Consider the following 13,975-nt stretch of genomic DNA (forward strand, 5'->3'; position numbering starts at 1 on the left):
TTCTCATGAGAGCAGTGAACTATACAACTGTTCTCTCTGCTGCTGGGTGCACCGTGTTATTCTCCCTTTGTATTCATTCCACCAACCAACATCCTCATCATGCTGCCACCTGTTCTTGGACTGTGAATCTCAAAACTTTATGCCAAAATAAATCCTATTCCTCTGTATGTTAGCCAACAGATATTTTTTCTGTAAGTAACAAAAAGCTTACAAACACATACAACTTCAAACATTAACGTATTAAACCTACAAAGCACAGAACCCTGAGAAAAGAGTGGACTCAAACATACAACTGTATTTTTTTATTTTCTTTTATTATTTTTTTTATTTTTTGACAGGCAGAGTGGACAGTGAGAGAGAGAGACAGAGAGAAAGGTCTTCCTTTGCCATTGGTTCATCCTCCAATGGCCGCCGCGGCCGGCACGCTGCGGCTGGCGCACCGCGCTGATCCGATGGCAGGAGCCAGGTGCTTCTCCTGGTCTCCCATGGGGTGCAGGGCCCAAGCACTTGGGCCATCCTCCACTGCACTCCCTGGCCACAGCAGAGAGCTGGCCTGGAAGAGGGGCAACCGGGACAGAATCCGGCACCCCAACCGGGACTAGAACCCGGGGTGTCAGCGCCGCAAGGCGGAGGATTAGCCTAGTGAGCTGCAGCACCGGCCCAAACATACAATTGTAGGCACTACTTCCCTCTTCTAAAAAACAAGCTACATTGAGGCTCAGTCATCTTGCCACAGCAAGACACACGTAGCTCTGTAGGGTTTATCAGCTAATCCTATCCCCCTCTTACCAAATACATACCAGGGAGAGACATCAGAAAATGGAAAGAAGAGGTGGGCATGAGAGGACATCTGCCCTGGACCAAGTTCTTTGCAGATCATCCACCTCCAGGCCCCTAGTGCTCAAGGGAGACTAGATTACCTACCCCTCTGAGTGTGGGGGACCATGAAGTAGATGATATAGCATTACAGTCTTATCTGATATGGACTCTTCCCAGTGACTCTAAAAATCCACCTGTGGTGCAAGCATCCCGTTGGGCACTGGCTCATGTTGCAGCTACTCTTTCCAACTGTCTGCTTATGGCCTGGGAAAGCAACGGAAAATAGCCCAAGTCCTTGGGTCCCTGCACTCATGTGAGAGCCAGGAAGAAGCTCCTCATTCCTGGCTTTGGATTAGCTCAGCTCCAGCCATTGCAGCTATTTGGGGATGAACCATGGATGGAAGATATATATATATTCATATACATATATATACACACACACATATATATATATGGCAGGATTTCTTTATTGATTCATCAGTTGATGAGCATCTAGTTTGATTCCATATATTAGCCATTGTAAATTCAGAATTTATCTGAATTGGACCTGTATCTTGATGCCACTATTGTATAAGTCTGTATCCATCCATGCTAAAGGGTAAGAGAATCCATTTGGGAGTAAGGCAGGCTGATATGGGTCAGTTAATTATTTTACTACAGGTTCATAGGCCAATCAATCAACCCCTCAGCACTATAGTTGCCTAAATAGTAGGAAATAAACTACATTAACACATACATTGAAAACTGGTTGGACAATTATGACAAGCAACAAATGTTAAGTACACAATATCCATCCAGCCCAGAGGAGAATACATAATGCATTTCTTTGCTTTCCATTAGTTAACAAATGGTTTTAAAAATCATTAAACCCTACCTTTTTCTATATTCTTTAGAATGCTCATCATCTATTAAAGAAAAGTAAATACATTTTAAATTAAATCAATGATAGAATAATATAGAATGTTATAATATATAGTACATTGTTAAAAATTACAGCTTTGGAGCCAGGTGTTTGACACAGAAGTTATGATGCTTCTTAGATGCTCACATCATACTGGAGTGCCTGGGTTTGGGTCTCAGCTTTGCTTTCAAACTGAGCTCTCAGCGTACCCTGAGAGGCAGGAGGTTATGGCTTAAGCAATTGGGTCTTTGTGACCCATCTGAGTCCTGCTTTTGTCTGGCCCAGCCCCAGATATTGCCGGAATTTAGGGAGAAATTATCAGAGAAGGAAATAACACTCTCTACTGGCTATCTATAGCTCTGCATCTCTACATTTCACATAAACTGAAAATAAAAATTAAAAGAAAAGATGCTTTTGATCATACTTACAAGTTATAGCAGAGTGATTATTAACTACATCATTGATAGCCATTATGGAACCTTACTTCTGCTACTTTGAATTTATCAATGTAAAGTGAATAATACAATTAATTAAGATGATATGGAAAACATATGCTCTATACAAAGACTGTAATCCAACTGAGAGACAATTGTATCACTAATAGAATAAGTATAAAAGATTGTAGGGTCCCAGTGCTATGTCACAGCAGATAAAGTCACGGCCTACAGTGCTGGCCTCCCTCATGGTTTCCAGTCCAAGTCTTGGCTGCTCCACTTCCAATCCAGCTTCCTGTTAACGGGTCTAGGAAATCAGCAATAGATGTCCCAAGTTCTTGGCCATGTAACCATGTGTGAGTAGCTGAGTTTGATTACCAACTCCATGTTCTGACTTCAGTTTGCTGCCTGTGCAAACTCACAGAGGCAGTGAGGCTCAAGTAATCAAGCTCCTCCCAAGCACGTGGAAGACCTAGATGGAGTTCCTGACTCCTGTCTATGGCTTCCATCCAAACGAGGCCATTGTGAGCATTTGGAGGACAAATTGGTAGATGGCAGCTTTGTTCTGTAAGTCTCCATGCCTCTCAGACACAGACATACACACACACACACACACATATACAGATATGTATCTTTTTCTAAATTACACAAATGCCACAAAGAGATAAAGGGCCACAATTAGTGATTTTCTTCAAATAATAGTGCTTCAGATTATAAATATCCTACAATAAACCTCTAAAATTTCTAAATACTTGATTCCTAAGAAAGATTAAGAAAAACACACATATAATTAATCATTGACTTATCTGTAACTGCTCTTCTGTGATCAACTACTTCTTATGTTTATATTTTTTTTCCTATGTTGGGACTAGCTGGAGAAGTTTTACCTGGATTTGTATTTACAATCTTCTCAAGTGCAGCATTTTCTCGAAACAACGAAATGAGTTGGTAATTTTGCCTATGTATAAGAATGAATAAAATTGTTTCAGTATTGATAAGGACAACTATCAAATGTATCAAATCCTTAGAATATTTCTGATAGTTCAAAGTTAGTACCAGAACTTACATTATGCCAACGCACTTCATAATTATATGTTCTACAATATAATTTTCTTAAACTTATTGTTAAGATGAAAAACAGTAAGGTGAAGAAGTCCTGAATTAAAGGTGGTATAACTCAATAAATTAACTAAAATTAGCAGGACATAATAAGGTATCATAAACTCAGAAGACTCAGCTCTGTAGCCAACAGGTATGGGCAAGTCACTTGTTTTAACCTCAAACTCTTCTAAAGAGTAAGGATTTTCCTATGTCTTCACTAGTAGTTATAGAGATTTAATGATTTAATGCATTAATATATAAAATATATAAATGCTCAATGAAATCAAGCAATGGAATACTTTGTTCTTGAAATTTACTACTGAAACTATTTTGGAATCCCAAAGAAAACCTGTAGTGTGCTTTTTCACTGTTCAGGCTACAGGAAATGTCATTAGTTTCTCATTCTGGCTATTAGTTACTCCATACAGCTGTAACCATAGATACCTCATCTACTTAACATATTGCAGCTACATGCATTTGTAAATATATCACTTCACTAAGTTAGGTAACATAATTGATGTGATCATTCACACTAAGGGTACAAAACTAAGAGCTGTCAAGTACTGGGGCAGACTATTACTATTCCTTTCAAGGATTCAAACTCTGCACCAGTTGATATTTGCTAGTATGATGCTTAACGTCCCTGTTCAACTCCACCTAACTTGGAAGATCAAACTGCACTTTATTACATGGTTTCTGAGAAGTTATGCATGGGGCTTAGCTCACTTAAATCCATATAACATACTTTAGATTCAGAGAATTCTCAAGAATGGCTTGTTGTGAGGCAGAATTTAAAACTACTTTGAAAATCTGATATAAAATGCACATAATTTAGATTTCCATCTTCACTATTACAGCAAACAAATCACCTTAGGTCCAACACATACTCTGGAGCACAGAAACATACATGGGACATTCCACAAACCAAGAACATATGTGCCCAGACTATAAAGAAGCCTTAGGGTACATATCTGGTGCAAAACATTAAATAAACTCTCATCTTTTCCTACATTATCTGAATTTGTCTGACAACAGAATGGTACCAAGTAGAAACTACTAGCAAAGTCAAGAACCTTATAAAGAACACGTCATGAAGGTTTAAGGCTAAGAAGTAGATGCCACCTGAGGTTCTCATAAATAGCCTATTTTTGGCTACATACATGCCAAAACCTAGGAAGCCAGAGTGGGGTGTTAATACTTTGTGGACAGTGACTGAGTATATAGGCATATGTCAGTCAACAAATAGACATTTTAATCTCAGGATATAAGTGCACATCACCACGAAGACTGGGGATCTGGATCAGTAAAAGAATCCTGGTAACAAAGGAAGCAATAAAAAATAAGAATTATTAGAACCCCATCTCTCTGATGAAGGAAGATTGCCTTGAGAACCTTATCTCTCTGATGAAGGAAGATTGCCTTGTCAGGCTTATGGAACTTCCTGGCTTCTTGTAAAACTCAAGAAAAAGAATTTAAGAGGCAGCTCCCAGGACAAAATATGAAATTTCCTGCTAATCTGGACACTGAAGGCCTAACCAACTAAGTAGAACTAGGAAGGTGTGACACTGTTTGGAGGGTCATGGCAGGGGTTGTATTTGAAATGATATGGATAATGTGGGCAGTCGCAGGGATAAAGACCTTCAAATCTCTGAGATAAAGAATTTGTACCCATCTGTACTTCTAACTAGCCGACCTTTCTCTTTGGTTTCTTTTTGTTTTAAAGATTTATTTTACTTGAAAGTCAGAGTTACACAGAGACAGGAGAAGCACTAGGAGGAGGAGGTGGGAGGGGGAGAGGGAGGAGGAGGAAGAGGGGGAGGGGGAGGGGGAGAGGGAGGAGGAGGAAGAGAGGGCTTCATCTGATAGTTCACTCCCCAGTTGGCTGCAATGGCCAGAGCTGCACCGATTTGAAGCCAGGATCCAGGAGCTTCTTCTGGGATTCTCATGCGGGTGCAGGGGCCCAAGGACTTGGGCCATCTTCTACTGCTTTCCCAGGCCATAGCAGAGAACTGGATCGGAAGTGGAGCAGCCAGGAATCAAACTGGCGCCCATATGGGATGCCAACACTTCAGGTGGCAGCTTTACCCTCTACATCACAGCACCTGCCCCTCTGTTTAGTTTCTGACTGTTGAAGTAAAGGGACTCACTGCCATTCCAAAAACTGTGAGAGCTAAGTCATCTGAAAACATGAAGTACTTACACCTCAACTTCATGTTGATTACAATGTTAGTGTAAACACTTACATATTACGTTTTTGAAGAGCATAATCCCTAGCAGAATGTCCAGCAATGTCTTCAGAAAGCACATCAACCCCTAGTTCAAGAAGCATGTGTACTATGTTTTCCGTACTATACCGTCCCGCAAACATGAGGGATGTTCTAAAATAACAGAAAGAGAACTTCATTAAAAACTTCAATGAGGCTACTCAAACAGCTGAGTGGCTCTATTTTACCAAGTTAATATCTTGCCTATGTATATGTGATCATTTACTTGTATTAATGGACATAAGCATCTTGGAATATCAAATGCTCATCTCCAGAAATTATCTCCAGGCTTAAAGAGAAAGAAACAAAATAAAGCCTCTTGTCTAACTGGGGTATTCCATAGAAGTTACTAATTTGAAGTCTTTAAGGGATAGTAACACCATTGAGATCACTTGTTTAAACCAGGCAGTTTTAAGTGAAGAATTCACTCTTACTTCCCCAGTTTTAAATATTAAATATATCCCAGTCAGGTAAGTAAAAGCTATCTGAAAGCATAAAGCTCTTATATTATATGGCAATAATAGTCACAGCAGTTTCAGTTAGCAATGGTGACAACCACGTGTCAGCTACTGAATTACATTTTATATATGACATTATATACAACTACATCTGAAAGACAGGATACATTACTATCCCACTTTCACTTCAGGTTCGATTTAATAGTTAATGTTCCCAAGGTTGCACACCCAACAGGTTGGACATCTGAGAATTAAGCCTTGTGTTATATGTCTTTTCTCTTTCTCATTTATTATTTGTCATCATCAAAGGAAAAGCTTATCTAAGTAAATACATTTCTTCCCTCTTCCCATACTAATTACAAATAAAATTATAAGGATCAGGCATTTAATCTTGGTATTATGACACCAATTAAGAAGTCCCCTTCCCATATCAGACTACCTGGTTTGACTCCCAGATTCATCTTCTATGTGTAGCCTCCTACTAATACAGACCCCGGAAGACATTAGTTATATTCAGCTTAGATAATTAGATTCCTGCAACTACATGAAAGTCTTTATTGCATTCTTAGCTCCAAGTTTCAATCTGGCCCAGCCTGAACTGTTGCAGGCATTTGAGCAGTGAAACTGAAGTGAGAGAGTTCTAATTCTCTCTCTGTGTGTTTCTCTAATCTCTCTCTCATAGAATTTTTTAAAAACCATGCTTTTAAAAATATCAAATATCAAAATAAAGCAGAATGAAAAAAACGATAAAATCATACTATCTGCTAATAACCACCTACAGTCGCTTAAGTATAACTTAACATCAATATACTTTGAAGAAAGAAATTAACAAAAAAAAAGTCAGCAAAAAGACAAAATGATTTTCAATTCCTATTTATGTATACTACAGCATTTTTAAAAGTAGAGTATGTGGGCGCTAGATTCTGTCCCGGTTGCCCCTCTTCCAGGCCAGCTCTCTACTGTGGCCAGGGAGTGCAGTGGAGGATGGCCCAAGTGCTTGGGCCCTGCACCCCATGGGAGACCAGGAGAAGCACCTGGCTCCTGGCTTTGGATCAGCGCCTTGCACCTGTGGCCATTAGAGGGTGAACCAACGGCAAAGGAAGACCTTTCTCTCTGTCTCTCTCTCTCACTGTCCACTCTGCCTGTCAAAAAAAAAAAAAAAAGTAGAGTACGTAGGAAAAAAAGATTTCTTTAAGATTATTTATTTATTTATTTGACAGAGTTGGACAGTGAGAAAGAGACAGAGAGAAAGGTCTTCCCTCCGTCGGTGGAAAAATTTTAAAAATATTACAGAATGTTTAAGAAGCTCAATAGTGACTCATATTTATTAAAACAGTAAAACTAAAATGAATAACCTTTCATTAATATCAGACTATACAACCAAAAATCAGATTACTATTAAAATATATCAGTCACTATCATAAGAGAATATGACCATTCCTATGTAGCTCCTTGTGTTGGCCAGTATGCATAATTGCTTTCCTACCAGATAGATTTTTATTGTTACTTTTCATTGTATCTCAATAATATACTAACATTTTATTTCATATTTCTGACTTGAATCACTGTATAACTGATAAACATCACTGAGTTTAAAATATAGAATGAAATAATTTACCTGTTTAGATTATCAACTGCAAAAACATCTGCATTCTGTAATATTAAAAATTTGACCATAGTTTCTTGGTTTTGTTGAATAGCCACTAACAGTGGTGTGAGGCCAGTCTGTAAAAAATGATTCACAATTCACACTATTACATATTTCTCAACAGAACTGAACATATTTCAGATGACAATGCAAACTCGGACATCAAATGTAGAAGGTAAATTAAAGGAGGCTCTTTCTTCCCACCCTGTGCTTCCACATGTGCTGCACATTCCTCTTAAAACTCTCCTCTCCATTGCCTCATTGCATGGAACCTACTCATCACCAAGACTCACTCCAAACAATTGCATTCCAGGGTTCACTGCTTCCATCAAAACACTCACCATGGAATATTACAATTATTTGATTGCACACAATAAAAACACAAGGTCCTCTGGAAGGCAAGGGCTACATGTTTTACCTCTGTAGCCCTAAACCCTAAGACATAGTAGTTAATATTTCAAGCATTCTTATTCAACTGATGACCTAAATTATTGTCTCAAAAATAGTGTTTCTCAATACATATTTCCAAGAACATTTACTTTTGCACAAATTATATACTGTCCACCAACAGAAAAATGTCATGATCATCTGTTTGAGAAATATAACAAAGCCATGCATCCTGTGTTCCCCTAGGTGGGGAGAGAAGCAAACTGGAGGGTATCTGCCCTTTAAAAATAGGAAACCTTCTGTACAGCATACAACTCAGTAATCTGAGCTCAAGGATCCCTGATTGGAATCCTTCAGATAATCCTGACAGTCAGAGGTGTGCATCAGTCTCTCAAATTTTGTATTTTGAAACAATTTACAGAGGCAAACTACACACATCTCTGCACCATGTTCAGTCGATTCCTTTGAGTCTTTGTATCAGCTGGCAATGCATTTCCAAATGATTTTGTATAAAGCAGGTATTAACATGTAATATCTTCACTTTTCTTAGCATCACCTAATTCACAAAAAGAAAGATCAGGCCCACTATGTAGTCAACAGGGCACACCCAATATACTATTTTCCAACAGTTAAATAACCATCCATTTGTATTTAAATCTGACAGGTTTTAGTCAAATGGATATTTGAGATACAGGAATGTTGAAACTGAACTATTAAAAGAATGTCCATCCAAATATTCTTAACACTACCATGGCTTTCAATTTTAAGTCTGCCATAGTGATTATGTGTCAGCGCTCCATGAATTCAACACAACAAGATTTGATTGTGTATCATAAAGCTTCAATGAGGAAAAAGGTTCATAATTTGCTATAATTCTAACCATAAAGCCCTGCTTGCAACATACATTTCTTTGTAAAACTATCCGTAAGTGTTATTCTGTAGGCTGAGAATTATTAGTATTATCTCTTTGAATTTATAACTACAAAGGAAAAGAAAGACAGATAAAATCAGAGGTTAGTATTGTTCGAATGTAGCATCCATCAAACTCTAACTCTTCTCAAGATTCTTAATAGTTTTTGAGACCTAAGAACTTACACATTACAATTAACAGTTTGGTGGTTCTTAACAAGGGTTTTGTCAGACTCTCAGAGATAGGTTTTTAAGTATACATGTAAAGACGTAGTAAGATTTACTGAAATAAAATACTCTTGGAGAGACTAACTAGACTTGTAAGTTTTTCCAGGTCATTCTGATATACAACTCCAGCCGAGAACTGGTGCAGCAGACAACCACCACTTCCATCTCTCCTCTCACACACATCATTTGGAGACTTGACCAAAACGAGGAATGAGTAAGAGACACACACACTGAACATCCCATTTCATTTTTCTTGAGTAGGAATAAATCAACTAACAGTAAACTCAAAGTCCAACTTAGATTTATTTGTAGGATCCTTTTCTTCTACTTTCCCACAAAGACATTCTCTATTTGAGAGCTGAGTTTAGACACTTTTCCTCAGCAGCTCTTCCTACCATAATAAAATGTCAATCATTTGTTCTTCCCTCTTGTTTTCTACATTCATCACCACCTAGTCACTCCAAATATGGTTCCCCAAAGCAAACTTACAACTTATTAATGATATTAATGAAAGTACAAGTTATTATACTTTCAATCAAAGAATACTTGGTCTACACAAAACTCAACAAAAACAAATCAAAAATCCCATCTCCGTATTTTCCCTCAATTACCTAATTTACAAATGTTTCATTCTTCTATCCTTTTCTCTTGCAAAGTTTCCCAGTTAACCCTTGACACTCTAAGGTAACTTTTATATAAATAAACTTATTTAGGAAATGGACAGCAACAGCCATATTTCTGTTTACTACAACATGCTTTCTTCTTGAGTTTTAAGCAAAAGCCTTTGTCAAGACAAAATTGGACTTCTCCTGTTTTTGCACCGCTTAGAAAAAAGTAACTGGGAAAATATCCTTGAAAATATGTCTGACCTTTAACAAATTCAGTGCTTTCATAAATACTGGCCATAAATGCCTCTCAGTCTGTCCTTTCCAGTATTTCTGCAATGGTATCAATATTTAAACTTAAATCTGGGACAGTTTTCATAAAATATCTTCATTCGATGCAGCTGGTACTCCCAAATATGAGAAACTGCTTCTATACATGTCAATCTTTTAAAAATGTATTTCCAATAGTCTAAACATTAAGTTAGATGATCCATACCTTATTTTTCTTTTCGATATCTGCATTGCTGGAAAGCAGCTTTTCGGCCATTCTTATATTTTCTCCGTAGGCCACATAGTGGAGAGCAGTGTTGCCAATTTCATCCTCAATATTTGGATCAGCCCCATGATCCAGTAAGAGTGTAGCACAGTTCTCAGCGGGACACTGTACAGCCTGCCAGTAATACACCAATCATAAATTGTAACTTCTAGAAATTCAAAGAAAAACTCCCCATCCCAATGGTTTCACCAGTTAGTCATATATAAATAAGATAAATTCATTTTTATTCTAAGTATATAAACCAAGCCCTTCCTATACTGGAATGGTCGAGCACTAAATACCTTTATCAGCGGTGTTGCAGCCCTTTTATCTTGCGGATCAAGTAGACATCTTTGGCTTATGAGGAAAGCTACCACGTCTTGGTGGCCTTTTGCACAGGCCCAGTGCAGAGCGGTCCTATAGGAAATTAGATTGCACAATCACAAAACAGGCCATTTCTCATGTAATCGTAAGAATAAAATAGCATATTCCCCTGCCCTCAAAACAAATACTTTTCTGATGAACAAAGAACTTTATCATCTCTTCTTGTCACTAAACTAATGAAAGAGAAGCCTATTAAAGAAAAATAACATGATCATTACATTAACCACAGCTTGGTTAAATCCTATTTTAAGTTATGACTAGGACTTTGAGTATCTCAATTTCCTGATTAAAAGAATGGGGAGAAAAAGAGTAGTTGTCTCAGTTTACCATTGTGATGCTTCAATGAAAATCTATGTAAAATATTTAGAACGGTTGCTGACACAACTAACAGCTCAGTAATTGTCAGACGCAGTCATTACTAATACCACGACTTAAAAACAGCATTTTAATTGAGTAAGATAATATAATTATCCTGACTTTCCATATATCCTTGAAGCATTAGAGAAAATATTATAATTCACTGACTCTGAATATGCTCAATGCCTCTCACTTTATCATTTCTCACATTGAAGTGCTGCTTATACTAATACCACGACTTAAAAACAGCACTTTAATTGAGTAAGATAATATAATTATCCTGACTTTCCATATATCCTTGAAGCATTAGAGAAAATATTATAATTCACTGACTCTGAATATGCTCAATGCCTCTCACTTTATCATTTCTCACATTGAAGTGCTGCTTATCATAATTCATTACTTTTCCCACTGTAATTGGCAGCATTTAAAAACTTAGCATCTATTGAGATAATTCAATGGTTCTATGGTTTTTTTCTTTGATTTCTTAAGCTGATGTAGCAGATTTATTAATCTGTATATGTCAAAATGTCTGTGTACATCAGGGATAAATCCCATTTCATCTGGGTGAAGGATTTTATTAGATGTGTTGTTGGATTCCATTAGCTAGAATTTGTTAAGGATTTTTATCTGTGTTAATCAGTGACACTGGTCTATAGCTGTCTTTCTTGGTTGTTAACTTTTTATCCTGGTTTTGGAATAAAGTGATATAGACATTTGGACCAATGGAAGAGATTAGAGATCTTAGAAATTCATCTATGCATCTACCATCAACTGATCTTTGACAAATGTGCTACAATCACTCCCTGGGGAAAGGACAGTCTCTTCATCAACTGGTGCTGCGGAAATTCGATCTCTGCATGCGGAAGTAGGAAACAAGATCCATACTTTTTAGCTTTCACAAAAAAAAAAAAAACTCAATGGTTCAGGGATCTAAACCTAGGACTCAGAACCATACAATGATTAGAAAAAAGCATAGGGGAAACACCATAATTCATTGGCATAGTCAGGGACTTCTTGGATTAGACATCAGAAGCACAGGGAATAAAGGCAAAAAAAGACAAATGGAGTTAAATCAAGATAAGAAGCTTCTCCACAGTGAAGAAAACACTCAACAAAGTAAAGAGGCAATCAACAGAGTGGGAGAAAACACTGCAAACTATACATTGGATAAAGGAATAACATCCAAAATACACACGAAGTTCAAGAAACTCAACAACAACAAAACAGAAAATACAGTTAAGAAGTGGGCAGAAGATTTAACAGACATTTTTCAAAGCATGAAATACAAATGGACAACAAACACATGAAAAAATGCTCAGGATCACTAGGCATCAGGGAAATGCCAATGAATTCCACACTCACCCTAGTTAGAATTGTGTTCATCCAAAAATCAAAAAACATAAAAAATGCTCATGAGAGTGTGGGGAAAAGGTACCCGAATACACTGTTGATGGGAACGTAAATTAGCATAACTATTATGGAAGAGAGTAGGAAAAAAAATTTAAAAATAGGTCTGCGATATGACCCAGCTATTCCACTCCAGAGAATTTACCCAAAGGAAGTAAAGTAAGCATATGTAAGAGTTATCTGTAACCCAATGTTTATAGTAGCTCAACTCACAATAGCTAAGATATGGAATCAACCCAGATGTACATAAACTGATGACCGCATAATGTGTGCTATGTAACCATGATGGAATACTATTTAACCATAAAAAATGAAACCCTGTCTTTCACAACAATTTGCAATTGGAGATCATTAAGCTTAGGGAAATACACCAGTCCCAACAAGCAACTAAAACATTTTCCTGGATTTGTGGTAACTAACATACAGAGTACAAAATACGCAGATGAGTGAAATCGACATTTTCAGATTTGATTGCATATAGCCCTTATCTATACTCCTGAGAAAACATTGTTTTTCCACTTACTACTTATTGAATTCTTTATTTAGTGGAAGGTTAAGCTTGTGATTACAAAGTAAAGTGAAACTTGGTCATTGTAAAAATTAAAAGAAAAATAAGAAAGTAGGAGAGAGGGTGGGATTCAGGCAAGGAGGGAGGATAGGGTGGGAAGTACCATTATGTTCTTCACATTGTATATATGAAATACATGAAGTGTGTTATCTTTATATAAAGCGTTTTTATAAAACAGAAAAAATGGCTCATTGATACCTATTGATCACACAATCCATGGTGCCTAACAATAAGTGCAAAATAGCTTATAAAAACACATTTATGGCAACTCCAGCCATATGATTGGCATTAAATATTAGTTTCTGAAAGTTCTATAGTTTGGAAGAGACAGCTAACATTACAAACATGTTTAAAAACAAAGTAATTCTTTAATCTCAATAATATTAAAAATTTAACTAGAGTGTCTACATCCAATCATTCTGGAAATGACAAGATAAAGAAAATTTCACAAGAATTCAAATACCTATAAGTAACAATTTTAATCACATTTTGTTGGCTAACACAGTCCACAATTTGTGTGTATGTATAAACAAACACTTTTCTCACTTGTTATACAGACTGCCTACATATTTGTATTTCCACATGCATCTGTGGGACACTCCACCTTTAATGGTCACCTATCAAAGCAATCTATCAATGCGCCATAATTTATAGGTCCATTATGTAGGTTCTTTTTAACATATGCCCATTTTAAGCGCTAATAAGAGAAACAAATGGCATGCCTGCTTCTGAAAGTTATTTTAAAAGAATGAAATTGGGCTGGCGCCGCGGCTCACTAGGCTAATCCTCCGCCTAGCGGCGCCGGCACACCGGGTTCTAGTCCCGGTCGGGGCGCCGGATCCTGTCCCGGTTGCCCCTCTTCCAGGCCAGCCCTCTGCTGTGGCCAGGCAGTGCAGTGGAGGATGGCCCAGGTGCTTGGGCCCTGCACCCCATGGGAGACCAGGAAAAGCACCTGGCTCCTGGCTCC

At 37.5% G+C, this 13,975-nt stretch overlaps 1 protein-coding gene across 4 annotated transcripts in view; it reads right to left on the reverse strand.

Annotated features, from left to right (window-relative positions):
• Positions 1-362: 362 nt before the first annotated feature.
• Positions 363-13,975, reverse strand: part of LOC149122784 (uncharacterized) — a 77,027-nt gene continuing 63,414 nt past the window's right edge. For 2 of the 4 annotated variants that reach the window (XM_089312419.1, XM_089312417.1), the window contains 5 exons: positions 10,592-10,706; positions 10,251-10,424; positions 7,596-7,702; positions 5,499-5,633; positions 363-3,112 (listed from right to left, as the gene is read on the reverse strand). In XM_089312419.1, the coding sequence (XP_089168545.1) occupies positions 2,998-3,112; positions 5,499-5,633; positions 7,596-7,702; positions 10,251-10,424; positions 10,592-10,706 (646 nt within the window). In that variant the 3' untranslated portion in view covers positions 363-2,997. Of the gene's footprint in view, positions 3,113-5,498; positions 5,634-7,595; positions 7,703-10,250; positions 10,425-10,591; positions 10,707-13,975 lie in introns of those variants that run through there. The other 2 variants (XM_089312418.1, XR_016219854.1) reach the window with 2 other exon arrangements.

The sequence above is a fragment of the Oryctolagus cuniculus genome, chromosome 13, assembly GCF_051225735.1.
Source record: "Oryctolagus cuniculus isolate XC-2025 breed Fujian yellow rabbit chromosome 13, ASM5122573v1, whole genome shotgun sequence".
In the NCBI taxonomy this organism is placed as follows: Eukaryota; Metazoa; Chordata; class Mammalia; order Lagomorpha; family Leporidae; genus Oryctolagus; species Oryctolagus cuniculus.